The sequence below is a fragment of the Pleurodeles waltl genome, chromosome 5, assembly GCF_031143425.1.
Source record: "Pleurodeles waltl isolate 20211129_DDA chromosome 5, aPleWal1.hap1.20221129, whole genome shotgun sequence".
In the NCBI taxonomy this organism is placed as follows: domain Eukaryota; kingdom Metazoa; phylum Chordata; class Amphibia; order Caudata; family Salamandridae; genus Pleurodeles; species Pleurodeles waltl.
The window spans coordinates 1,420,299,832-1,420,327,577 of NC_090444.1; the positions used below are offsets into that span (position 1 = coordinate 1,420,299,832).

The 27,746-nt window shown below is 44.8% G+C and overlaps 1 protein-coding gene across 7 annotated transcripts in view; it reads right to left on the reverse strand.

Moving 5' to 3' along the window:
- RIMS1 (regulating synaptic membrane exocytosis 1) overlaps positions 1–27,746 on the reverse strand; it is a 2,255,956-nt gene that overhangs the window by 1,435,618 nt on the left and 792,592 nt on the right. For all 7 annotated transcript variants that reach the window (XM_069235695.1, XM_069235694.1, XM_069235701.1 and 4 more), the window contains one exon: positions 27,274–27,611. In XM_069235695.1, coding sequence (XP_069091796.1) covers positions 27,274–27,611 — 338 coding nt within the window. The remainder of the gene's footprint in view (positions 1–27,273; positions 27,612–27,746) is intronic.

A 27,746-nucleotide genomic window follows, 5' to 3' on the forward strand; every position in this document is an offset into this window, starting at 1 on the left:
GAAGTTCAGTTACTGTTGAGGGTAAAAGTTGCTGAATATGGAAGGGATTTTGTTACAGAAAAGTTCAGATAGCTTGCTGAAAGGTCTTCAGTGGGGGTGATCTTTCTGGACACAGAAGGAGGCACAGTGAAATCTTTGCTGATAGCGAAGATTTCCTTGCTGTTATTTGTGCCAGTGTAGATGCGATCTGCAAGAGCTCCGCACTTAGTGGTCTGTATCTGCTGATGGTTACTGTCTCAGGGCAGATTTGAAGATATCTTACTACATGGTGTCCATACTTGTTGTGTATTTGAGCTCCAGTTGCTTGCAATGGCATTGAGTCAGCCTGAGTTCCTCTGCATACCAGCCTGCCTTTGATCTGGTTCCTACCATTAGGTTGAACGTCACGGGAGTCAGGGTGGTCGATCCATGCAATGATCCAGATTCTGAGGATCTTGATGGCTTTTGGCAAGTTGCTGGGGTGCTCGGGTCATTGTGCACAGAGGGCTGAAGCCCAGTCCTCCTCTGTTAGGCTTTTCCAGATGCTGAGAGAGCATCTGGTGATGGTGGTGGTAATGGCTGGTCAGTGCTGGTTCGGGTGAGTATGGTTAAACTAAGGTGTTGGCTATCCAGGCCATATTTGGTGGCTTGTCGACTGTTATGTAGGGTCCAATCTGGTCCAACAGGTGACCAGCTACGTGTGTGGGTTCGGCAATGGGTTGGGTGAGGCAGGAGGTTTTCCAGAAAGGACACAGACTTTGGTTCAGTGTTGTCTCCTAGATGAAAGTTAAGATCTCTGAGGAAGATGAAGGTGCTGGCACTGATGATGAGGGATAGGATGAAGTCTGTGATGCAGCTGGAGAAATTGGTACAGGGTCCTGGTGGTCTATATACAAGGGTTACACCCAGGAAGATTTTGGCTGTGATGCATGTCTTGAATGTGAGTTGTTCCATATGGCTAATAGTGGTGTACATAAGGGTGGTGAAGGTGGTTGTGTCTTTAAATGTGATGGCGACTCTGCCTCTGGGCTTATTCTAATCAAATAACGCCACTGGGTCCTTCTTGTTCTTGCATCTGAAAGCACCATAAGGTTGGATTTTTACATCTCTGGGAGTAATAGAAAATTTGGGTCAGGCAGAATGGTCTTAGAGGTCTTCTACCATATGGCCATTTCCACTGGGGCAATCATATGATGTGCACTACCAGGGACTTCCCTTGGAAAATGAGACAAGACAATCATTTGTATACTAAACAACCAGGACATCAGCTTTAAGAACCCACAAGGAAACCTTCCTCAAATTGTTACATTGATGTAAATGATGAGAACATGACATTGGACTGGATTCAGGATGGTCCAACAGTGCAGACTCATGTAATATATTACTAATAATAACTTGTGTTGTGCATGGCACTAAATAAGGGACTCCTGCCAGGTATATAACAAATTTTATTATTAGACAATTTATGGGACTCAATTTACAACCTTATGGAAGGATTAGCATCCGAATCTGCACTACAAATAAATATGGGGTAAAAAAGAGCAAATAAAGGGAACAGATGACGGCATCTACAAGGATGCGTTGAGAAGCTGGGTTATTAGTTCCAATGGGTGAAAACCCCATTCAAATAGTGTACCCAATCCTTAGAGGGGTTGAACCACAAAAATACACTAAATTAACCTGTGCTGAACTCTCTAGTGGCTTGGCACAAAACAGTCAGGCTTAGAATAAAGGTAACGAGTAAAGTATTTATGCATCACTAAAACAGTAATAAAGTGAAAACACAACACAAGAAAATTTCTAATTTAGAAAAACAGATTACATTTTAATAAATAAAACAACATCAAAATGAACAGATTCCAATTAGTAGAACCGGATGATGATTTTATAAAGTTTCGAATGAAATCTTGAGGCAAAAAGAAAAAAGCATCACTCATGTTTATATGGTTGTGCGAGACCAGGGCAAAGTCAAAGGTTAGGGCCAACTGCGATTGAGTGCGAGTCACATATAAGGGGCCAATTCGGCCCAGTCTTGGATTACCTTTGGAATTAGCAGAAATTTCAGAAATGTTCTTGAAAAGATAAAGTCTCAGCAGGACAAGGCTCCAGGCTGTATTTGAGGAGGCATCGTCAAGGACGAGGAGCTAGTGGAAGAGATCCTGGTGAATCTGTCAATGAGGGTGGGAAAAGCTCCAAGTGGCCGAAGTCAGGAATCAACGCCTAGGAGGGTGTTGTCCTCGATGGGGTGCTGCTTCTCACCAAGACTGGTGAAGATATTTACTTTTGCACATAGAAGTTTTCTGGAGCACTGATTTCTCCAGTGGGATGAGGCTGCAGGCTGTAGCCAAAGAGGGCTCCATAAGGCCCTGTACTGTCGTTAAGTGGTCCAGCTGAAGAGGATTTGGTGCTGCGGAGAAGAACATAGCAGGAGCTGTAGTGAAGCCAATCCCACTGCTGATGCACCTTGGTTGGATCAGCCTGCAGGTAGGTCTTGGTTTCACAGAGTAGTTTGTGCTGGAAAACTGTCCAGGGGTTCGGCATGAGGAGGCCACTTTAGAACCACAGTAATTGTCCAGGATGTGGGGGCACCACTTGGGGGCTAGGACTCACTCCATCAGGGACCAACAGGCAGGAACATTGCAGGGCCTCTGGCATGTGTTGTGTCCCTGTAACTCACACAAGAGGCAAACCAGCTAACCCTTGTAGTCACTCTAGTGGTCCTAGGTTCAAGGAGAAGGTCCAGTCTTCTTTACTCAGGCAACAGGGTAGTCCTTCCAGCAGAAGGGTAGTTCTTCTTCTGAGGACTGCCCAAATCAGGCCCAGAGACAGCCTGATTTGGGTCAGAGAGAGCCACATTTTATCTACAGTACCAGCCTTTGTGAGGGAGGCACACCTGGCCTACTCTCCTGTCCTTCCTGGGTTCGGCTTTCAAATGTCTGGTATGACAAAAAAAAGGGTAGTAAGGTCCTTTGTATGTGTTGCAGACAAGGTCTTCTGACATGTAATTCAGGGCTTGGACACAACTCCTTCTACAGCCCGATGGCCATCAATCAAACCTAAGCCTTTTTTGTCCCCATGTCTAGGAAGAATATACACCCCACAGCAGGAAAGCCATTCATAGTCATGTGGCCTAACACACTGGCATTATTGTTCTGCAGACTAAGCTAACTTTTGTATAACGTATTCCATTTGGCCTGGACGACTAAAGCTACAGCAGGTTTTTGCGCCACCACAGTATCACTTTTAGCAACACTCCGGTGGCGCAATGCCTTGCGCCATATTTACAATATGGCATTAAGCCACTGTTTGTGGCTTAACCAGTGCCTAATTTGTGCTTGTTGTTTCCGGTGCTGAGCACCGCCACTTATTTTTGAGGGCCAGGGCTTATTCATCTGCCTCAAGCATTTGCTGTGAGCAAAAGACACATATGGGAAAGACGGAAAAAGGGAAAAACGAAAAAGTGTCACAAAGGAAGAAAGTAGAAATCTGCTGGAGAGAGCTGAAGGGGCAGGGAGGGGCTTTCTATGGATTGAAGAGGCCCGAAATGGCTTCAGGATTATGCCGCCTCAGTATTCTGTGTTCACACATTTATTTGCAGGAGCAGCAGGTGTTTAAGAGGAGGGCTTTGAGCACCGGTGTTGGAGTCTGTCTTTTAAAATTAATATTAATATGAAAAGTTTGCAATATATTGTGAAATGAAGCTGCATAGAGAATGTGTTAACATAGAAAAATAATGTGCGCGTTTGAAATGTGCCCAAGGGGAGTGGCCATCAATGTATACGAAGACTAATGAAACTTATTAATGATGGATTAATTATGTACTAATGTTATGAATTTGTATAGGCATATTATAATTAGAGTCATATATTAGGGGTTTGTTAACTAACTTACTAGGCCTTAGTTAGCGAGAGTCTGGGCGTAGCTGCCTGGTCTCATATTAAACTATGTTTTTCCTAATGTGCAATGTGCTGTCTTCCTGAAGGACACAAAGCTTTTCCAGAAGCTAGAGATGTGTGTGTAGCCGTAGTAAATTCTTTCTCATGGGACCGACTTGCTCAAGGAGACATTCTTGCTGAATGCAACAGTGTAATTCGTAACAGGTGCAAGGCTGCCTGAAGTAGGGGAAAACAATGGGACTACTGACTGGAGCGTAAAGTGTAACTTTTCTTACCTGACATTCCACCCGATGAAGACGTCAATAACATGGGCCAATCAACGGCATGAGAACTGTGCTCTGTGGAAAATTCTAGTGAGGTTTGTGAAGAATTATAGGGGAGAGATAATGATGCACCAAATATTATCCAATGGGGAATTAAGGGCTACTTCGACAGTTTTGATATAACTGCATAACCCGAGAAGAAATCTGCCATTACTGGACATTCCACTTGAAGCAATACCTTGCCATTGCTCTTTTGAGCCTTTGCTGTTTATTCTTCCTGATACTTTAAACCATCCTTTATCTAAGTCCTTACTGATGCTTGCTTCTCCTCCATATGAGGGAAGAGTCTTATTCTTAAGCTCTGCCATACTGAGACTTTGTCCTGTTCTATCTTTGCTGATGGTGAATCGACTGATGTCCTGAGGATGAAGACCGACGCTGTTTGCTGATCCATTTGGAGGGGGAAATATCTGATGAAAATTGTAATTGTCTGTTTGCCTTTTATTTCTAGGTACCAACTGCTCTTTTGACAGAGGCCATAGTTAGATGTTTTCCAAATTTGTGTTTGCTAAATAGTTTCGCATGAAGTCCAACATTCTGATGCTAATTCGAGGTTAGTTAACGTGTTCATAAATACCTGACACAAATAGACAAATGACTGAGTTCTTGTTTTGTTGAATCTTGCACTACTGAGACTTTGCTAAGCTGTTCTTATTACTGATGTGTTAATGCTTAATGAATATTCTCTCTGCGTTGATTAACTGTGTTCAAGTTATGTATCTGAAGAGTTACTAATGAGATTGATTGCTAATGAGATTAACAGAGATGATTATTAGATTGTAACTAATAGGGAATAAATATCCTAACACTTAACTAAATTGGTGTGGTTATTCATGACTGAAAGGTCATGGTGTGTTCACTTTATTGATTCCTATTAAGTGTTATTGATTAACTTGTTGATTAGTTACTGCGAATATTGATTGGGTTATTGATTTGTTGATTATGTGATGCCAGAATGATACCTCGTACTGGGAAGTCTCAGAACGTGGTCAAAAGGTTCATCAGCCTTAGCGTGTCTCCTTGTAAGTTTACTTATCAAGGTTCTGACGCGCTATCAGTTTTTGGTAGCAGAGGATGGTTTGGCCCTCTGGGGCCCCAGGAGGAGGGACTACTGTTTGATAAGATTGTTGACTCGAAAGGTCTGAAGGTCTGGTAGAAATTGATGAGCGAAGTTTGGAAGTAAGCAATGTGTATAGGAAAATTGGGTTTTGGGAAAATTGTTCTTTTTCAATGATGCTAATTGGAGAAATGATGTGCCCATAAGACCCAAATGACCTTCCCAGAATCTCGGAGTTTGCCGAAGGGAGTTTGAGTATGTTCCTGGCGTTCTAGTGATAGTGTGAATGAAGTAGGGTTTGCGCTTGCACAGCTTATGCATACCGCAGGTGAAGTGTGAAGTTTGTGAGGATTCTAGGCCAAATGATAATGTTTTAGTACGAGTGTGCGTACTCTGCAGTATGAGAGTAGGGAAGTCGGCGAACTTCATGTGAGTGTGGCGCTTTGTGCTCAAAAATTGCCCACGAGGTTGTTGGTGATGTACAGACCCTGCGTGGTCTAAGACTCCAGAGTATATTGATAAGTGTATGAGACACTTGGTTTAAGTTGTAATTTGTGCAGTTTAATAGGTCAATTGGGCGTGGTTGACGAGTCGAGTATGAGTCAAGGTGAGTGAATGAAAACTTCGATGGAGATCTGGTGAGTTCTAAAGTGCACTAGAACAACCCATTGACAAGTCGAGAGTAACATTTAAGGGTCAAATCTTGCTTGCGAGTGCGGGATCTGAGAAGGAGAGAGTAGTGGGCGAGGCTAAGCAAAATCTCTGTAAAGTTCTGAAGCGATTGTGTTACCCTTTCCTGTAGTAAACCGGCAAATTTGAGTTTTTGTTGGTGCTCGCAATATATTGCATTCGTTTTTCGAAAGTGAGGAAGACAAGCAGCAAGACTTTGTCAGCTGCAGTGTGTGTGAGTGTGACGTCATTGGAGCCGCGCTGGGGTAGGTCTATTAGTGAGAAGGGTCGCGCACGGATTGGCAGCCATCCGTGAGAGGAAATTGGTTGAGAAGATAGGCGAAGAGAGTTTTGGGAATTAAAGTCACTTCCTGATTCCATTGTAAACAAAATAAAAGACGCAAAAATGAAATTTTCCAAGGCTTTAAAGAGCGTCTTGAGGGGAGATGTAGATATTACTGCGAGTGTAGGGGAGGTTACACCGCCAGAAGATACACCAGCTTATGCTGTAATGGAGGAAAGGGGTGTCGCGCCATGTCTTTGGCTAAAACAGTGGTGCACAGCGACAGAGAAAGAAGGGTGTTTAGCGTTTCCGGTTCAACATAAGGGTTTTGGAAAATTTGCTGCGGGTGCTAAATGAGCTAAAGCTACCCCCGAGGCCAGCACAGTTTGAGGCATTAGCAATTTGGGAACTGATGGCAATACGACAACAGCAACAGAAATTTGAGAAGAGGATGAGGAAAGCAGAAAAGACACTAGCGGAGGCTAGGTGGGATAGTGCACAGAGAGTTTGGAGGAGAGAGAAAATTGATGGAATTAGGATGTTTCCAGCAATAGTTCAAGAAGGTGAGGACAAAGGAGGGAAAGCCACTTGTAAGACCGACAAAAGTCCTTCTAAAGACAAAGAGGCTAAGAAGCCCTGGTCAGAGATGGATGACTCAGACGATGATGAGTTCCTTAATCAGTTACTGAACGACCGACCACCGCCATATGCAATAGATGACAATAGACCGAGTACTAGTACATGTCCTGTAAGTTCGACTCAAAATAAGGGGACAATGAATACGGTACAGGTTAGTCCTGTCTCCACACCAGTTCCGGTGCAGGGTAGTATTAGTGTGTCCACTGCTCCAGAGATGCAACCTCAGCTGCAGCCACCGGAGGTTCAGAGACTTTACTCTGATGTCCCAATATTAGAGACTACAACTAATTTGATGGTGCCGACAGAGCCGGCATATACGAGACCAAAACTGATTCAGACTGATCCAACTTTACTGCCCCAGGTGCAGCAGCAGATGATTCTGATTTTCACTTCGGTCACAGGACCGCAGTCAGCCTTGGCACCAGTAATAAACCAGAATATGGGAGTTAATGCTCCACAGGTTTTGGGAAGCAGGCAGATGCCAGATGCCATATCCTTGCCTATTAGTCGGTCCTCCAGTACCATTGTATGCGCAGGCGAAACCTATTGTATGCAATCAGGGGATAATGACTCAAGAGATGACAAGAGGAGGGTTCGTAGGGCGCTCTCAAGGGAAGACTTCGATGAAACAGACATTCGAGAGATCTAGGTCCCTGTTAGACTTTAGCCCAATTGGGGCTCCCCCAGATGCTATGAGACAATCAAGTTTGGGACTGCTGACACCGCAGGTCTCAAGTGCGAATATGCTGCAGACACCCATAACGCAGGCTGGGAATTTCCCATTACAAGGTTTGACAGCCCAACAGCTGAATGACTGGTTAGATAAGTTGAATTCACCACAGTATACTCCTGCAGCAGCAGGGAGGTCAGGAGGAGAAGCGTACCTGAATTTTTTGAGTTTGGGAATGGAGGCAAATTAACTTGTTGAAGGGAGCATGGGAGTGAACAGGCTAGAATCATACACGGAAGCAGAATTGAGATACTTGTGTCCAAAGATAACTAAAGAAGTGAGAAGGATGCACCAGAGGTTGGCAAATTTGGCAGATAAATATGGAATAGACTTAGAGAATACCAAGCATTTGAAGAGGAGTTACAGGTTAGACTTTGACTACTGGGATGAAGGCACACCTTAAAGAGATGCTGCAGAGTGCACAAGTTTGGGGAGCCTTAGAGAAGTGGGAAGGCAGATGGGCAAAGAAGAGAAATAAGAGAAAGAGTGACTGCATAGAGCCGCCAGCTAAAACCTCACAGGATGCTGGTGCGGTAAAGATGTTACCCATGAGAGATACAGCCGGAGGGGTTCTAGTCCATGTGTCGTGGACTAGAGGTGATATTCTGTCATTCACAAATGACTTTCCCAGGCTGAGGGAGAAGCCAATGGAGTGGCATCAGCAGACGGACAGGTTTGTGAAGCTTGCGAAATGTCGCTGGGAAGACCTGAATACTCTCTTTGAGATTCTAGTTCCGGCTGATTTATGGCTTGAATGCAAGAGGAGTGTGGATTGGCCAGCCGCGGAACCGACAAGGGATAGAGTCACAGGAACACAGTCTCCTGCGGTGATGAAGTATTACTTTAAGGTGATTGAATTCTTGAAACAGAGGGTTTCGCCGAAGAATATTGATTGGCAAAAGATTGATCGGACAGCACAGGAAGCCAAGGAGTCGATACATGCCTATTATGAAGGTTGTTGAAGGCGTTGAAGCACTACAGTGGTACAGAGGTTGTTGAAGCGGAGGACATGAATCACCTTGTGTTTAGGTTTTTTGAAGGGTTGAGACCTGAGATTAGTCAGATGATTAAGAAACACTTGATTTGTTGGCAAGCAAAGCTGATTGGCGAGGTGTTGCAGTATGCAAAGTACTGTAGTGACGAAATTGAGTTGAAGCAGAGAAAGTTGAAGGAGAAAGCGATGGTGATGCAAATTAAGGCAGCACAATCAGGGATGCAGGGAGGTTGTCTACAATAGAGGGTGCAACAAACGCAAGGAAACAGGATGTTTCAGGTGCAGGTGAGAGGCAGAGGTCGAGGAGGTTTTGTGAACAGAAGCACAGACTTGAATACTAAAGTAGTTCAAAATGATGTGCAGGGGATGAAGAAAATGTTACCTTGTCATGCCTGCGGGGGCGTTGGACATTGGAAGCGGGAGTGCCCGATGATGGTGCAGGAGGGTGTTGTTCAACAAAGCAATGATGTCAGTGCCTTTCAAAATGTGAAAGGACTGAGACTGAGAGGTCCTAATCCGAACTTCCAAAATAATATGAATCAGAAGCAGGGTTTTTCACCCATGCAGCAAGTGCAGATGCAGCAAATGCAGCAGCAGGTTCCTATGGTACCTAGACAGCAAATGCAAGTGCCCTTAGTGCCGATGGAACAGCAACAGGTGATGCTTCCTCAACAGGTCACAGGTCAAAGGATGAGTCAAAATAACACAGTACAACAGTTACCGCTGCGTGGTGACAATGGAATAAACGATGAATGGTCGGACGAGAGTTCAGATAGAGAGGAGTGTAGGCTTGCAGCGTCCTTAGAGGTAGATGAGAAAGGGCGCTATGTTCAGGGGAAGGTAATGGGTCACAAGGTTTCATTCTTGGTTTACACAGGAGCTACACGCTCTACCGTCAGAAGTGCGGAGGTTCCGAAACGGCCCCTTTCGGGATGTACAGTTAAGGTAGTGGGAGTGGCAAAGCAACTCCTGACTAACCCGATCACAGATTATGGTCAGGTTGAGCTTGGCAATTTTTAGGGATTGCACAGGTTTGTGGTCTGCGATTCGAGTCCTGTGTCCCTACTGGGAAGAGGCTTACTGTGCAAGACAAGGTGTTCTATCACCTGTTCAAATGAGGGAATTGAGGTTCAGACAAACAGTAATGATGAGGGAGAAGAGGAGCAGATTTCAGAGCCTGAAATGGAGACCACAGATGAGGAGTATCCTCTGATTAACTTCTTCCCAAAGTTCACAGTGGCTGATCTTCCGGCAGACTTGCAGGGAACAGTCCAAGAGAAGGTGTGGGATTTGACAGGGAAAGAAGTAGGACTGATAAAAGGAGTAGAACCAGTTAAAGTCAGTGTGAAGCCAAATGCTGTGTTTCCCCAGGTACCGCAGTACCATATGGCGCAAGATGTCCTTATAAAGGATGCACAATTAATTGCAGACTTTGTGAAACAGGGAGTCTTGAAGGAAGTGATGAGCAGTCCATGTAATTCACCAATAATGGGACTGAAAAAGCCTTGTGGGAAAGTTCAAATTCTCCAAGACTTAAGAAAGATCAATGACATAGTGGTGAAATGCTGCCCAGTGGTGCCAAATCCAGCTGTGATTATGTTCCAGGTTCCATGTGATGCAGAGTGGTTCACAGTAATTAATTTGTCCCAAGCGTTCTTTTCTCTGCCTCTTCATGAGGACAGCCAATTTCTCTTCAGTTTCAAATTCCTGGATAAGGTTTACAATTGGTGTCAAATTCCTCAAGGGTTTTCGGAATCACCTTCCATATTCAATCAAATACTGAAGAAGGATTTGGAGTAATTGGAATTGCCTTTTCAATCGACTCTAGTGCAGTACATTGAGGATCTGCTGATTGCATCCAAAACGAGGGATGAGTGCAAGTATGATTCGATTGCCTTACTGAACCACTTGGGAAAGAACGGACACAAGGTGTCCTCAAAGAAGCTGCAATACTGCCAGAAAGAGGTGAAGTATTTGGGTCATTAAATTGAGAAAGGGTCGAGGAAGATGTCCAGGGAAATAGTGACTGCATGGTTACAGATGAATCCCCAAACGACACGGAGAGATGTTAGGATGTTCCTGGGAATGGTGAGCTACTGTTGTCAGTGGATCCCGAAACGTTCAGTTATCTCCAAGCCATTGGTGAGATTGACGGTTAAGGAAGGGCCAGATGTCATAGTACTGTCAGAGAAAGAAATTAAGGTGTTTACTGAGCTAAGGGAGAGCATGTGCAGGGCTCCAGCTTTAGGTATACCTTATTGCATGAAGCCTTTTGTTCTGTTTTGTCACGAACGTGATGCATGTTCTTTGTCTGTCCTGACACAGATCCATGGAGGTGTAAACCAACCAGTAGCATATTTTTCAGCTACTTTGGACCCAGTTGCAGCAGCCCTACCAGGTTGTCTGCGTGCAGTAGCAGCAGTTGGTGAAAGCCTCACACAGTGTGAAGGCATAGTGATGGGACATCCTTTAACAGTCATGGTCCCTCACTCAGTTGAGATCCTGTTGACCCGTACCAAAACGAAACACATGACAAATGCAAGACTGACAAAATATGAAACCATTATATTGGGGTCACCAAATGTAACGTTGAAAAGATGCACAGTGTTGAACCCGGCAACTTTGCTTCCAAATGAAAACACAGAAGTCGAAGATGTTGAAGATGTAGAACATGATTGTCTTGAGGTAACAGAAATGTGCACCAAACCGAGGCCTGATATTAAAGATACCCAATTGGAAGAAAAGGATCAAATTATCTTTGTAGATGGCTCATGTTTAAGAGACTCAGTAGGAATGTTGAGAGCCGGATATGCTGTATGTACAATCTCTGGTATCCTGGAAGCGTCTTGGCTTGAAAGAGTATATTCTGCTCAAGTGGCTGAATTGGTTGCTTTTACTAGAGCTTGCCATGGCGCTGCCCAGCTGAGAGTGACTATCTATACTGATAGCAGATACGGATTTGGAATTGTCCATGATTTTGGCCAACTATGGTCACAGAGGGTTTTCCTGACCTCTTCTGGTTCTCCCGTGAAAAATGGTGAAAAAATTAAGGAGTTGTTGCACGCGATTCAGTTACCTCATGAAATTGCCGTGGTGAAATGCAGTGCTCATTTGAAGTCACAAGACTTTGTTTCAATGGGAAATGGATATGCGAATCAAGTCGCAAGGTTTTGCGCATTGAACTGTATATCGTTTAAGGATCAGTGGGAATTGTTACCTGAAACAGAAAATGAGACATGCACATGTTACGCATTAAGGGTGATTGACACGTTAGAAGAATTGAGATTGTTGCAGGGACGTGCCAGCAAAGATGAGAAGTGTTCTTGGGTTAAGATATAATGTGTACAAAGACCAGATGACTTGTGGGTCTCAGATGAAGGGAAAATGGTTTTGCCGAACAGTCTTTTGTCACAATTTGTGAGGTTTTACCATGGGCAAGCACATATAGGGAGTTATCCCATGATCAGGTTGTTCAAAATCGACTGGTTTAATCCGAAAATCAGACAAGCTGCAGAAGTGATCTGTCATAGGTGTATCATCTGTCAGCAGATAAATGCGGGGAGAGGAACAGTGGTGAATTTGAGCCACATTGGGAGAGCAGGACGTCCATTTAGCAGGATGCAATTGGATTTTATTGAGATGCCGTGTTTGGAGGATTGAGATATGTGTTGGTGACTGTGTGTATCATTAGTCAATGGATTGAAGCATACCCTACACCTAGGAATGACAGTCTCACAGTAGCGAAGTTGCTGCTTAGGGAATTGATACCACGTTTCGGGTTTCCGATCTCTTTAGAATCAGACAGGGGAAGGCACTTCAACAACGAGGTGGTTAAGATATTGTGTGCAGCATTGGACATTGAACAGAAGTTGCATTGTAGTTACCGCTCTGAAGCATCAGGACTAGTGGAACATATGAATGGTACCCTGAAGCCGAGAATGGCAAAAATGTGTGCAGCCACGAATCTGAAATGGCCCGATGCATTACCTTTGGTGTTAATGTCAATGAGAAATACACCTAACAAGAAGACAGGACTGTCTCCTCATGAGATTCTCATGGGCCGAGCTAGGAGACTGACCGCATTGCCTGCGAATGCTCTTGTGAATATCACGGATGATATGGTGTTGGTCTACTGCAAGGGTCTGGCTGATGTGGTCTCTCTTTTTCTCACCAGGTGGAAGCTACCACCCTGCCCACGATAAATGATCAAGGACATAATCTGAAAGCTGGTGACTGGGTTGTCATCAAGAACCACTTAAGGAAGTCGTGTTTGGAGCCACGTTGGAAGGGGCCATATCAAGTAATATTAACGACCACTACTGCTGTGAAGTGTGCAGGAATTCCGAATTGGATCCATGTCAGTCACACGAAAAAGGTGACGTGTCCAACTGATGAGGAAGTTGAGTTGTTGAAAGTACCAACAACGGAGAAGGAAGTCTCCGGGCTGGAGAGTGATCGAAGGGGAATTGAGACAGAAGGAGAGCCCATTGAGGATGGCTTGGCCACTCCAGTAAGAGATGAAGGAGAGGAGACCTAGAGGGGTGACGGTGAGCCTATCTCAACTGAGGCACCAGGCGAGCCAAATCAGAGGGAGATTATCCCAGAGGCAGATGAATATTGAAATGAGCTAGAGCCCCTGAAAGACCCAGAAGGCGAAGGAGTTGAGGCGGAAGGAAGTCAGAGTGTCCAAACTCCTCCTGAGCAAATTGCAGGTCCATCAAGAGAAAACACCATTGAGTCAGAGGAGGGCGAAGGGTTTCCACAGGAAAGATCAAGATCCAAAGAGACACTGAAAGGAGATAAGTGGCCAGAGTTGCAAGTGAAAAAGGGAAAGGTGGTTGTCGAAGATGCAATAGAGGAAGAGGTTGATACAACAAGGAGAGAAGATCTAAGTGAAGGAGAGTTGCAAGGTGATCGCCAGTTGAAAAGAAAGAGAGTAGCGAACAGAAAGTACGCGTGTCCTGAATGGGCGTATGCAACGTCAGCTGAATGGCAACAAGAGCTCTTGGCGTTTTGCTTTAATAGAGAGATCCCAGGTCAGTACTTTGTCACCTGAGTCTGGCCGAAGAGACTGAGTTGGCATAAGAACTGAATTAAAGAAACTTTTTCAGATAGAGAGACTGATAACTTATCGGATGAGACACTGATAACCTGAATTGACTTTTGAAACCTGATTTTGACATGGTTCTAACCTGAATTGACAAGGATCCTGGGAGTGAAACTGAGAACTGTAAATACTTGCTTGTTTTGACTTTGCTGTAAAAAAAAAAAAAAGAAAAAAAAAGAGGGAAGAAAGAAGAAAGCTTTTTAACTGTCCTCTGTTGTTGCTTGAATTAACCTTCCTTCACTTTCTGATTCTTTACAGATCATGGCTATCACTAGAGAGGATAATGGGGGAGTAGGCGTTGTAAATATGTGGTTGTTGGTTTGGGTGTTGTGTGTGTGATATTCATCATAGTTGTGATTGTGGGTATGCCATTAGTGGATAAGAGTGGGACTAACAATGCTACAGTTTCTGAGCCTACTACTGCACTAACAGCTTGGGAAACGTTTGAGCAGGATACAAAATATTTGCATGAGGGAACTAACGCAAAAGGCGAACTATCCACTAATGTCTTCTATCACTTGCTGAGTGAGTATGTTGACACAATGGATGCGAAAGATTGTTATGTGTGCACACAGATTCCTGTTTCGGTGCAAGAGGGGGTTACCTATCATAGCCTTCCTTTAACATATGGGAGAAGCTGTAGTCTGTAACTAACAAAATTCTATAACCAAGAAGAGATCCAGTATTTTTATTCGAACCATGACCTTGTGTTTTCTTATGTGCCTATCATAGAAGATTTGAGTAGTGTAGCTAAGTATTGTAGTATAAAATTAGTAAAGGGGTTCTTTGAGGCAACATTAACAATTAGTACATCTTATGCACATCGCAATAATTTGACATGTTTGCTTACACCTGTAGAGAAAAGCTTTTTAGATCACACGGAAGATAGAAGAAGGTCATTGAAGGGTAAATTAGAGAAAGGATTGCAGAAGCGAGCTTTTGCTAGTAGTGAGGGTTTCAGTGCAATTAGGGAACAGGGGAAGCTAGCTTTAGATGCACTACACGTAGGTAAGCTTTGCATATCTAGGCTTTAACCATATTATGACAATGTGTTTGTGGGAACGAGCGAATGTAAGCATGTGTTTTTGTTTCAGAGTAAGTGGACGTTCATGTTAAATGGACAGGATCCAGCGATTCCTGGGACCTATTATATATGTGGAGTTAATGCTTATGATCGTCTTCCAAAGGGATGGTATGGGACATGTTATTTGGGGATAGTTTTCCCAAAGATATATCAACTTGACGATCTGAAAAAGTTTCCGAAATTGTCTGAATTATATCGTACTAGACAAAAGAGAGAGACTGCCGCTGGTGTAGTAGGAGACGTATTTGGGGCGAGCATTCCTTCAGTGGGAGTTATCTTAAACTCCATAAAGATTCGAAAGTTGTCTACTATTGTAGACAACATGCTGACAAATACTCCTGATGGATACTGAACTTGCTGCGGAGAGGGCTATGACTCTTCAAAACAGGCTTGCTTTAGACATTCTTTTAGCGAAAATGGCAGAGTCTGTAAGATGCTTAATGAGCATCACTGCTGTGCTTACATACCAGACAACAGTAATGAGATTAGAAGTATTCTTACTAACTTAACTAGGGATAGTACAGATTTGAAGGAACTGAAAGAACCAGGTGTTTGGGAAAAGACTGGGAAAGGATTTGCTTCAGTGGGAAATTGGTTTAGTAATATTTGGCATGGGATATTGGCGTAGATAATACAGGGGATATTGATTGTTATAGCTGGCTTATTTGGATTATGGGTGGCATGTAAATTAAGTAAAATAATAAAATTGAAGACGGCGAAAAATAATAAGAGGAGGGAAGAAAAACAAAGGGAAACATTATTCAGGGCAAAATCACAGGGGGAAAGGTTAAGAGAAGAGATTGAAATAAAGGAATTTTAGAATGTAAAATTTAAGGGGAAAGGTTTTGTGTGATGACAAGAGTCATCAGAGGAGGGATTGTTGGAGTGTGTCTTTTAAAATTAATATTAACATGAAAAGCTTGCAATATATTGTGTATGAAGCTGCATAGAGAATGTGTTAACGTAGAAAAATAATGTACGTGTTTGAAATGTGCCCACGGGGAGTGGCCACAAATGTATACGAAGACTAATGAAACTTATTAATGATGGATTAATTATGTACTAATGTAATGAATTTGTATTGGCATATTATAATTAGAGTCATATATTAGGGGTTTGTTAACTAAATTATTAGGCCTTAGTTAGCGAGGGTCTGGGCCTAGCTGCCTGGTCTCATATTAAACTGTGTTTTTCCTAACGTGCAATGTGCTGTCTTCCTGAAGGACACAAAGCTGTACTTTTCCAGAAGCTAGAGATGTGTGTATAGCCATAGTAAAATCTTTCTCATGGGACCCGACTTGCTCAAGGAGACATTCTTGCTGAATGCAACAGTGTAATTCGTAACAGGTGCAAGGCTGCCTGGAGTAGGGGAAAACAATGGGACTACTGACTGGAGCATAAAGTGCAACTTTTCTTACCTGACATTCCACCCAATGAAGACGTCAATAACATGGGCCAATCAATGGCATGAGAACGGTGTTCTGTGGAAAGTTCTAGTGAGGTGTGTGAAGAATTATTGGGCAGAGATAATGATGCACCAAATATTATCCAATGGGGAATTAAGGCTACTTCGACAGTTTTGATATAACCGAATAACCCGAGGAGAAATCAGCCATTACTGGACATTCCACTTGAAGCTATACCTTGCCATTGCTCTTTTGAGCATTTGCTGTTTATTCTTCCTGATACTTTAAACCATCCTCTATCTAAGTCCTTACTTATGCTTGCTTCTCCTCCATATCAGGGAAGAGTCTTATTCTTTTGCTCAGCCATAATGAGACTTTGCTCTGTTCTATCTTTGCTGATGGTGAATCAACTGATGTCCTGAGGACGAAGACTGACGCTGTTTGCTGATCCATTTGGAGGGATAACTATCTGATGAAAATTGTAATTGTCTGTTTGCCTTTTCTTTCTAGGTACCAACTGCTCTTTTGACAGAGGCCATAGTTAGATGTTTTCCAAATTTGTGTTTGCTAAATAGTTTTGCATGAAGTCCAACATGCTGATGCTAATTCGAGGTTAGTTAAGGTGTTCATAAATACCTGACGCAAATAGACAAATGACTGAGTTCTTGCTTTGTTGAATCTTGCACTACTGAGACTTTGCTAAGCTGTTCTTATTACTGATGTGTTAATGCTTAATGAATATTCTCTATTCGTTGATTAACTGTGTTCAAATTATGTATCTGAAGAGTTAATAATGAGATTGATTGCTAATGAGATTAACTGAGATAATGATTAGATTGTAACTAATAGGGTATAAATATCCTAACACTTAACACACAACTAAATTGGTGTAGTTATTCATGACTGAAAGGTCATGGTGTGTTCACTTTATTGATTCCTATGAAATGTTATTGATTAACTTGTTGATTAGTTACTGCGAATATTGATTGGGTTATTGATTTATTGATTTTGTGATGCCAGAAAGATATCTTGTACTGGGAAGTCTCCGAACGTGGTCAAAAGGTTCATTGGCCTAAGTGTGTCTCCTTGTAAGTTTACTTATCAAGGTTCTGACGTGCTATCAGTTTTTGGTAGCAGAGGATGGTTTGGCCCTTTGGGGCCCCAGGACAAGGGACTACTATTTGATAAGATTGTTGACTCGAAAGGTCTGAAGGTCTGGTAGAAATTGATGAGCGAAGTTTCAAAGTAAGCAAGGTGTATCAGAAAATTGGGTTTTGGGAATTTTTTTCTTTTTCAATGATGCTAATTGGAGAAATGATGTGCCCCTAAGTCCCAAATGACTTTCCCGGAATCAAGGTTCTGACGCGCTATCACCGGCACCTTTTTATTTAAAAATTAGGTACTGGGCTTAACTCTGCCTTGTAAATAAGGCCCCTTCACATGCATTACTTAGCATGGAAGGGGCGTTTAATGGGTGTTGCTGTGGGTGTTCCACTGCAACACCCATTGCATTTTGACGCTGCCCCAGAGTTACGAGGAATCACAAACCTGGGGCAGTGGCAAAATATAATGTCACCCCAGTGATGGCGTTAGAATGGCGCAAGGAGGAGAAATACTTTTTTTTCTCCTCGTTTTTGCTAGGATGCTAAATTTAGCATTTTATAAAAGAGCACTGAAAAATCACTTCAAGGCTTGATGCAAGACTGTGCATTAACCTTTTAGAAGCTGACCAACTTAATTTCCGAAACTGCAATAAACTACAAATGTGCCCACAGAGGATAAAGCTTCAGGGCAAAGTAATCTATGAAATTGGAGCAGGTCTTAGCTTTACTAAATTTTACATTTATAGGAATTCTCCAAAATCAGCTGAAATATGTTCATACAAGCAGCAATAACCATGAGAAAGCCTTCAATCTAAGGAAAACAGGTGGGAGGACTAATTAAGCCCATTACCGAGATGTAGTATGCAGATCTTAACTTCATTTAGAATTGACGAAAAAATGGCTGTGTGATAGTGAAATGGATAGGGTGGCTTAACTTCGGTTCATGCAACTGGCTCATTTTAGAAGTCTGCCACAAATGTGTAGGATTATTCATGTTACCACAAATTAACACTCCACAAGTGGGCAATTAGCATGACAATTTGTGGAAGTCTAGTTCCTTGTTAAATATAGGAAACCCCAGGCATCCACCAAATAGGAAGTATATGGGATCAGGACAATATACTGCTATTCTAGACCCTGCAAGAAAAAGTAGCCTGCTTGCAATTTAAATGTGTGAATATGGGGTGTGGCGTAGATGGGGGCGTGGCCAAGATGGCGATGTGATTGGATGCGCCGCTGGGACCTCCACCACCCGGGCCTGAAGAGAAAGATATAGCAGTCCAGGGCCCTTTGCAGCCACCTCTTGAGAGTTAAAAGTACTAACAAAAGAGGGGGTGCCGGTGGGGAGCGACTAGTGTGAAGAGCAGGGCACGTGGAGAAGGCGACATCCAGACGTGTGCCGGCAAGAGGGCCTGGGACTCACAGATTGTGAAGGCCTGGGTGAGCCGTGGCGGAGCGCCAACGGGCTGCGGAGTTCCAGATCTCCCAGACAGAGGAGTGGCCGCGCTGGAGACCCAGCGCCAGAGGTGAGTGTTATGCGTGCCCTGACCTGGAGTGCCTGATCGGAGGCGCGGATCGGCCAAGGCGAAGGCCGGTGGAGGACGGACCTAGGGCCGGGTCGAGTACCGAGAGCCTCCAGACCACAGGAAGGGGCGAGACCGTGGGCTCGGGTCACAGGAGGTGTGGCCGGACACACACAAACAAGAAGATGTGGGACTGATAGAGGCCCAAGTGCGCCCCAACAAAACACAGGCGAGCAATGCGGCTGGGGCAGCCCGGGGGAAGGAACAGATGTGAGTAGAGTTGGAGCCGGAGGTGGACGCTGCATGGGCAGGGGGCATCTGATCAGCGGCAGAGATCGGGCCGCAGTGGAGACCGACTCAGGTGAGGCCTAGGAGCACGATCTCACAATCGCAACGCAAAGATTACAATGCTTATAGATCGCCTCCCCTATTGCGGCTGTGGTGCCAGAGGTGAACACACAGGGCATCTGAGCAGGGTCCCGCTAGGCGAACAAGAGCTCTACACCGGAGTAGCTGCAAGGAGAAGGTGCCTCCCTGGGCCGCAACCAGTCTTACCCGCCTGGAGACCTACACCGCAACAAACAACAGACAATGACCTCATCGAAGACTAAAAAAGATCAGTCAGTTCGAGAGATGCTGACCAGATCCACACCAGCACAGAACAAACATATAGATACTTCTTCACAACCCCAAATGATCACAGACAACAGAGGTGTGGACGACAATGAGCTGGTGCCAGTCATGAGGGGATTCCTTACCTCCCTATTCAACTCCCTAAAGACTGATCTCCAGGATCTGCGAAAAGATATCTTGCAAGAACTGCGTGAGCTTCACACCTACCTCAACTCAATAGGGGATCAGATGTCGGGCCTGGAAGACAGATTGCTAGAGGAGAAGATGTCGAACAACTCCAACAAGAGTTCCTTTGTTTACAGGAACACCTGGAGCAACGACAGCTCATGACTGAGGACCTGGGAAAATCGATCCCGCCGCCATAACATACGACTTAAAGGAACCCCCATCAGGGCTGAAGGTGAAGATATCAGAGAGTACACCACAGCTTTGATCCGTTCACTTCTGGGTCCAGGGAATAACCAGGACATCTTGCTAGACCGTGTTCACAGAGCAGGCCGCCCTAGGGGGACTGGGTCTCGCCCCTTGGACATTTTGGCCTGCATACACAACTTTCTGATTAAAGAAGACATCCTCTAACAAGTGCGAAATCTACCCCAGATTCACTTTAAGGGGTCACACCTTACTCCTATTTCAGGACCTCTCCTTACTTACACTACAGCAACGTAGGGAGTTTAAACCCATCACAGATCACCTCCGGTCCCACTCCATCTCATATGGCTGGTGTTGGACGTGGCCCTTTTACAGGGTCATTCCCCAGACTTTTTGCCTTTTGCCTCCTTATTTTTTCTGACCTTTGTTGGCTGACGTTTTGACTCTGAGCACTTTTTTACTGCTAACCAGTGCTAAAGTGAATGTGCTCTCCCTTAAAAAATTGGTATGATTGGCTTATATCTAATTGGCATATTTAATTTACCTATAAGTCCCTTGTAAAGTGGTATCTCCATACCCCAGGCCTGTAAATTAAGTGCTACTAGTGGGCCTGCAGCGTTGCTTGCGCCACCCACTGAAGTAGCCTGTCAAACCTACCTCAGGCCTGCTAGCGCCTGTGTGCGCAGTTATCTGCCACAGGGACCTGGCATCTAAATTTACTTGCCAGGCCCAGAACTCCCTTTTACTACATGTAAGACACCCCTAAGGTACACCCTAGCTAACCCTATGGGCAGGGTGCCATGTATGTAGAAGGCAGGACATGTGCCATGTTGCGTGGCCTGTCCTGGTAGTGACAAACAGCAAAACTTGGTGTCTCACTGCTGTGAGTGCTGCCTTCTCATAGGATTACATTAGAAATGCCCTGCCTTATGGGTAAGGGGTATTGTCTGATTTATGAGGGGTAGCGTAGGCCTATATGTTATGGTTGTGATAGTGATGATAAATGCTGCTTACTGGTGTAGGTGTATTTTTTATTACTATCACAGAAATGCCACTTTTATCTGTGCTTATAACTCTGGTGTTTTGCAGCTTGCCTCCAAACCACATCTGGGCAGACTGACAGTTGGGGCTTTGTGCATACTTTTCAGACATCCTGTACACAGGGAGGGTGGAGGAACTCCAAGAACCTTACCTGGAGCTGGACACAGGACGCTGTAGAGAGGACTCACCAGGACCACCTTGGACTGCTGCTGCTGTGTTGACCTGTTACCTGCCTGGTCACAAAGAGGAACTGCCACTGCTTGCACCCCCTTGTGTGCTGGCCTGCTGCTGGGTTTGCCAATCCCTGTGCGCTTCTCCATTCTTTTGTCTCCAGAGGCAGGGTGCTGTGGCACTGACCTATGTTACTCCCTCAAACACGAGGAGTGCTGCTTTTATTGACTGCTGGATAAGTCTCCGCCGCACCCCGGGAGTACCACGGTGCCCATCACGCTGTTTTGAAGCGCTCTTCTTGCCAGCAAGATCACCGCCGCAGCCCGGGCTACAAGTATAGCCCTGGTGCTTTGAAAGGTGCTCCTTGTTTGCCGAATGATCACAGCTGCGACCCGGGGTTCCCTGGGATGCCCCTGTGCTTGTAAGTGCTTGTAAGTGCTGTACCTCTGTGGATTATCACCGCCGCGACCCGGCTGGGAGAGATTCCAGTGTGTCGGAGTTGCACTGCCCTGGGGGCCCCCGGGGTGCCCAGAAAGGAAGACCAGGAGCAAGCGCGCTCCAACAGTGCCCACGGGTTGAAGCACGCATTTTTGACGCACCCCCGGGGCACCTGCAGGCACCGACCTTGGTGCCTGCTCCACGCAACAGCTGAGATCGGGCTGGATAGTGGCTCACGCACCATACTGGGAGCGGCTGCTTTGGGAAGCCTCATCAGAGGCCTCTACTTCATTCCTCATTTGTGGCAGCCGCATCAAGGACGAGGTGGCTGCCTACCATCACACAGGACACGGGGTGGAAAGGGAGTTCCCTCCCCTCCGGTCACTGCCTTAGGGGCACGATCGCAAAGACCACAAAGATCGCGGGTCCAAGGAGGGGCCTGTTTTAACATGACAGGGAAGGGTGCAGTCCACTCCTCTACCACAGGAGCACCTCGTGGCGCCCTTTGTGTGCATAAGAGCACCGGGGGCCCCCAATGCTCCTCTTCTAGGCACGTGGAGTGCCCTTCCTTCAGAAAACATGTACGTTTGAGAAAATATTGACTGAGTGAGCCTAGTATGAACCTTAGGGGGGTTTATATGGTTCTACCTCCTTTCCTGGTATTACATATATGTGCTGATGTTCCTTTTATTGGCATGACATGCTGATATATATTTTTAATGACTTGTGATACATTCTCTTTTATGGGTGTTTATGAGGTATTCATGACAAGTGCATCACTATCCCCAAAAGCTTCTTACGGAACTTGAACACAGCATTGCTGCAGCTGATATGGGGAGGGGGCAGAGCATGTGTGGCTCTCTCCACACTGCAGCGCCCAATTAGTGCAGGGGGACTGGGAGCTCCCAACTTCGAACATTACCACGTAGCAGCACAGCTACAATGGGTACTGAATTGGATACACAGCACCGCACTAGCGGAATCCAGATGGCTACTGACGCGACTGCAGGGAGTGCCACTGCTTACATGGCTATCAAATAAAAAAAACACACCCGCGCCTGTTAACATATTGATGGGAGGGGCACACTCATGTTGGTGGAGGTATGTACTAAAACAGCAGAAAACACTCCTATACTCCCCGCTCATCCCACTGGAGCTGCTCCTTGGGTGGACTACGGCAGGGCCGCGTCCACTCACGACCTGGGCAGAGGCGGGCATACAACTAGCAGGAGATTGCTTTGAGAAAGGGAGGCTGATGACTTTCGAATCTATACAAACCCTTACAGGAATGGGCCCAGGGCAATTTTTTGCCTACCATGCACTATGTCACTAAATCAAAAAGACTTGGGCGGCGGGAGAACGAGAGCCAGCGACCTCCCCCACACTACACCACATGCTGCAGTATGACGAATCAATAAAAGTAGTAACAAACCTGTACAAAACTCTCAAAAAGACCTCTGATCCTAACCTAGAGAAAGTGAGGGATAGGTGGAACGCTGTCTTACTGGACCCGATATCCCAAGAGGACTGGACGAATGTCCTGCACCACACCAAAGGGGTTTCAAGAAACCCCAGATTCCGCTACACACAATTTAATTACACACACCAAACATACCTCTCACCAGCCAGGATCAAACGCATGTTCCCGGGCTTGGATCCAACTTGCCCTAGATGCAATGCCCCGCTGGCACATTTCTTTCACATGGTCTGGGAATGCCCTAAATTACAAAAAGAGTGGAGCAAAGTGGTGGAAATAATTACAGAACTGACAGGTATTGCAATGACGGTCGACCCCAAATCCTGTATATTAGGGCTGTGAACAAGAGATAAGTCACATAGACACCTACATAAGTTTGCAGATCTAGCATTTGTGATGTATAAAAGATTGATAGCCATGAATTGGAAGGCATCTAAAGCTCCCGATTTGAAAACATGGCACACCCTAACGCTGCGCTGGTCCCGCACCGAACAACAGGTACTGAGGAAACTAGCGCGGGAGGGCCAACAACATACAGGATGTGAAGCCTGGGAAATATTAGTGGCAAGACTAGAGGCTAAAAACGACGAGAAGCCACCATGAGCAAGATAATCCCACAGCATTATTCATAGTCAAACAGCACTAGGACACTTTAAACACATCTACAGCAACTAACAACTACAGACAAGGTCAGACCAGAACGTGCCCTCCCCCGCACTCGCCACCACTTAAATTCAGTATATAAGCACACAGCAAGTACCCCGGATACACACAATGACGCAAACTCTATACAGCAACACAGCAGGAGCTAACCAGTGACCCACACTTCTCCACACAAATCAAGTAAAGTCAGCAGGGAACAGTAGAATTAACAGCCACACGAGGGGACACCACACGCCTAAAAATTAGACCTACCAGCCGCACACCGCATATCAGGACAATGTGAAGGGAACAAGACCCAAGTTGTGTTCATTTTATTTTGCTTTGTTTGTGTGTAAAAGTGAAAAAAAGATACCAGATCGTTCAAATCCTGTTAACTCTTGTAACTGACAAGCTATCCAGATCTGTAATGTAAAATTCAATAAAAATATGTTTAAAAAAAAAGAAAATCATGACAAGTGCACAGAATTCTTACTGGTATTCCTGACTACTGCTTATGTTGCACAATCCTGAGTACTTTCGTGTTCTAATGTGACAACTGCGTATTCTTGCAGACTATTAGTAACTTGTGTAGCATTCTGACAACTGCTAAGGTAGCAGGGTATTACTAATGTGTAATGTTCGTCTAATTATGTTTTGTGCAATACAGTTTATTTTTACATAGCTCAGTGTTGTGTTTACTTTGTGGTGTACATTTTGTGTCACGTGTGTTGTGTATGTTGTGCAAACGCTTTACACATTGCCTCCAGGTTAGGCCTGACTGCTCGTGCCAAGCTACCAAAGGGGGGTGAACAGGGGTTATCTTGGACGTGTAACTCCCTTGCCCTGACTAGAGTGGGTGGGTTCTGCCTGGCTTAGGTGCATACCCTTGCCAACAAGAAACCCCATTTCTAACAGCTGGGGACACCCCTTTAGACTCATATTCCACTGGGACGAACAGATCCGACAAGTGAAAACACTTAAAGAGGCTGTACAAATACCAGACATGGTGAGGACCCCTTGTACTCGGAGGCGAGAGTTTCGGGGCGTGTCGCCTCAAAGGCCGAACCGGATGGAAACAAAAGGGACGACAACTGAGACCCCCAAGACCATCGTCTGCAGAAAGAGCACACAAGAGACAGGCTGTCCTGGATAGCATCACCTCCATTACCCAAACATAGTCACTGAGAAAGACCCATTCGCTGCCCTTGGGGGCTCCGGCCCAACGAGCCACGTCACAGTGCCATGGGTGGCGGAACCCATAGATGGCTTACCTAGACCCCACAGAATGCCTCTGAGCTTTGATCGAGGACTCAGTTATTTGTTCGGTTAAGCAGCTGTTGTGATACACGCATAATGGTGGTATCCTCCTCCCTCATGCGAAGCAACAAGAATCAAGTGTTTGAAGAATCCAACATAGGCACACTACATAGTACTGCTCCCAGCTTCTTGCCACTCACAGCATGCAGATATCAAAGTCTTCCCGTCAACACATTTGACACTTAAATGTCTGAGCCTCAATGTTAGAGGCCTCAATAACCCCATGAAATGACTGGTGTTCCTCTCTCTCCTTGATAGTTCAGAGAGTCACATATGCTTACTACAAGAAACACACCTGTTACCCAAAGATATCTACTGAATGCGCTCTAAACAGTTCCCTCAACAATACTGGTCCTCTGCACCCACGATACATGGGGGGGGGGGCAATCTTGGTTTCTAAAACATTCAGAAGTATGGAGGAATGCACTGAAACAGCCTATAAAATAGCAACATATTGGTAGTATACTCCTGCGAGAATCCATACATGTAACTCCACTAAACCTAAGATATGCTTGTCAATTTTTCTAATGTGCACACAGCCGTGCATAGATTTTCCTCTGCAGGTTACCAGTTTTCACTTCTAAGGGCCCGGGCACTGGATTTGGCACACCTAGCAAGTCAGGGATCTCAGCAGAAGAGCCCAGGCACTGGCAGATGGAGCCTTTGATGTTCCTGAGACTTCATAACAGGGGGCAAGCTGAGTCTAAGCCTTTGGGGAAACTTCACAAGCAAGTTTTCAAAAAGCAAAGTTCAGCCCTTTCCTTCTTCAGGCAGATGCAGGAGAAGCAGGCCAGCACAGCAAACCAACAGATAGAGTGGCAGGTCCTCCTCAAGCATCAAGCTCTTCTCCTTGGCAGAGGTTCCTCTTGATTCAGAAGTAATCTAAAGTTGTGGGGTCAGCAGGCCAATACTTATATTAATTTCTGCCTTTGAAGTAGCCAAACTTCAAAGGAAAGTTGCTGTAGTGCACAATACCCTGTCTCTTCCTTGCCCTGCCCCAGACACAGATCAGGGGGTCAGAAGCTGTATTGTGTGAGGACAGACACAGCCCTTTAAAGTGCAGGTGTCAGCTCCTCCTTCCCAATCTAGCCCATGAAGACTCATCAGGATGTGCAGGACACACCTCAGCTACCTTTGTGTCACTGTCTTGAGTGAATTCACAAAAAGCACAACTGTCAGTCTGACCCACACATGTTTTCAGCAACCAAGCAGAGGCACAGAATGGTTAAGCAAGAAAATGCCCACTTTCTAAAAGTGGCATTTTCAAACTGACAATCTAAAAACCAACATTACCAAAAGATGTATTTTTAAATTGTGATTTCAGAGGCCCCAAACTCCAACGTTTTATCTGCTCCCAATGGTAAATTGTACTTAAAAGATATTTAAAGGCAATTCCCATGTTAACCTATGAGAGAGATAGGCCTTGCAATAGTGAAGACCAAATTTAGCAGTATTTCACTATCAGTACATGAATAGCACACCAGTACATAGCCTACCTTTTAAATACACTGCACCCTGTCAATGGGGCACCCTATGGCCTAGCTTGGGGGTGCCTTACATATACTAAAAGGGAAGGTTTGGACTGGCAAGTACAGGTTGACAAGGCAGTTTAAAACTGCACACCCAGACTCTGCAATGGCAGGTCTGACACATGTTTACAGGCTACCCATGTAGGTGGCACAATCAGTGCTGCAGACCCACTAGTTGCATTGGATTTACAGGCCCTGAACATCTCTGGTGCACTTTACTAGGGACTTACTGGTAAATGAAATATACCAATCATGGATAAACCAATCACCAATACAATGTACACAGATAGCATACGCATGTTTGCACTGGTTAGCAGTGGTAAAGTGCCCAGAGCCCTAAAGCCAACAAAAACAGGTCAGCAAAAATACAAGGAAGGAGGCAAAATGTTTGGGGATGACCCAGCAAAAAAGGGTCAGGTCCAACACTGGTTTATAGAGGTAGTGGTAAAATAGATTTTACAATTACCTTAGAGATTTAATGCCATCAATACCGTTGCATATACAGGTAATGGGCATGAGCTAATAAAATACAACCATTTGTGGTAATTCCCGTAATTCCAGTGGTGGATTCTGGCCCACCTGTGGAGGTTCAGCTAGTGTAATTTCCACCACTATGGTGCAGAGGTGTAACAATTTAATTATGATGGGCTTTCTATCCCTGGCATGGCAGATGTGCATTCCCATCTGCATAGAAACCGAATTTCCATTAACTCTACTATATATCAGGCAGTTAATAGATTAATCTGCCAACGTACACCAGTCAGTAGTTCCTTGAACAATGTAGACGATAAGCTTTTAAAAGCAGTGAATACAATAAGCTTTTAAAAGCAGTGTGAACTAACAACAATAATGCACGTTACCTGTCTTTCGGAGGCTCACTTCTAGACCGTGATGAAGCTTGCTTCTGATCTTGACTCATAATGTGCTGCAATTGATCTGGTCCTTTGCCCTTATCAGAATGTGTACTAGAAGGAGAGGTTTCATGTGATCCTGTGGGTCCAGTCATATTTAAAGGAGTCTGGGACCTTGATCGCTCTTGAAGCCTGGCTTTCTTTTCTCTAGGTGCATCAGAGCTTCCACGTGTTGCTGTGTCACTTAATGCTTCATCCTGGTTAGTAGTTCCACTTCCAAAAAACCATGCTCCTGATTTTGTGAGAATTTCCTGCTGCTTCCGACATAAGTTGCAGACCCACATTACCTGGTTGAGACAAGAACGATGAAGAAGTTACCTTGCTCTCATTTGTATGATCAGGTGAAGAGTTCAAATTATCAACAGAAACAGTTTAGGATTCAACCCATATGTAAACAATAACATTAATTACAAGCAAAATAT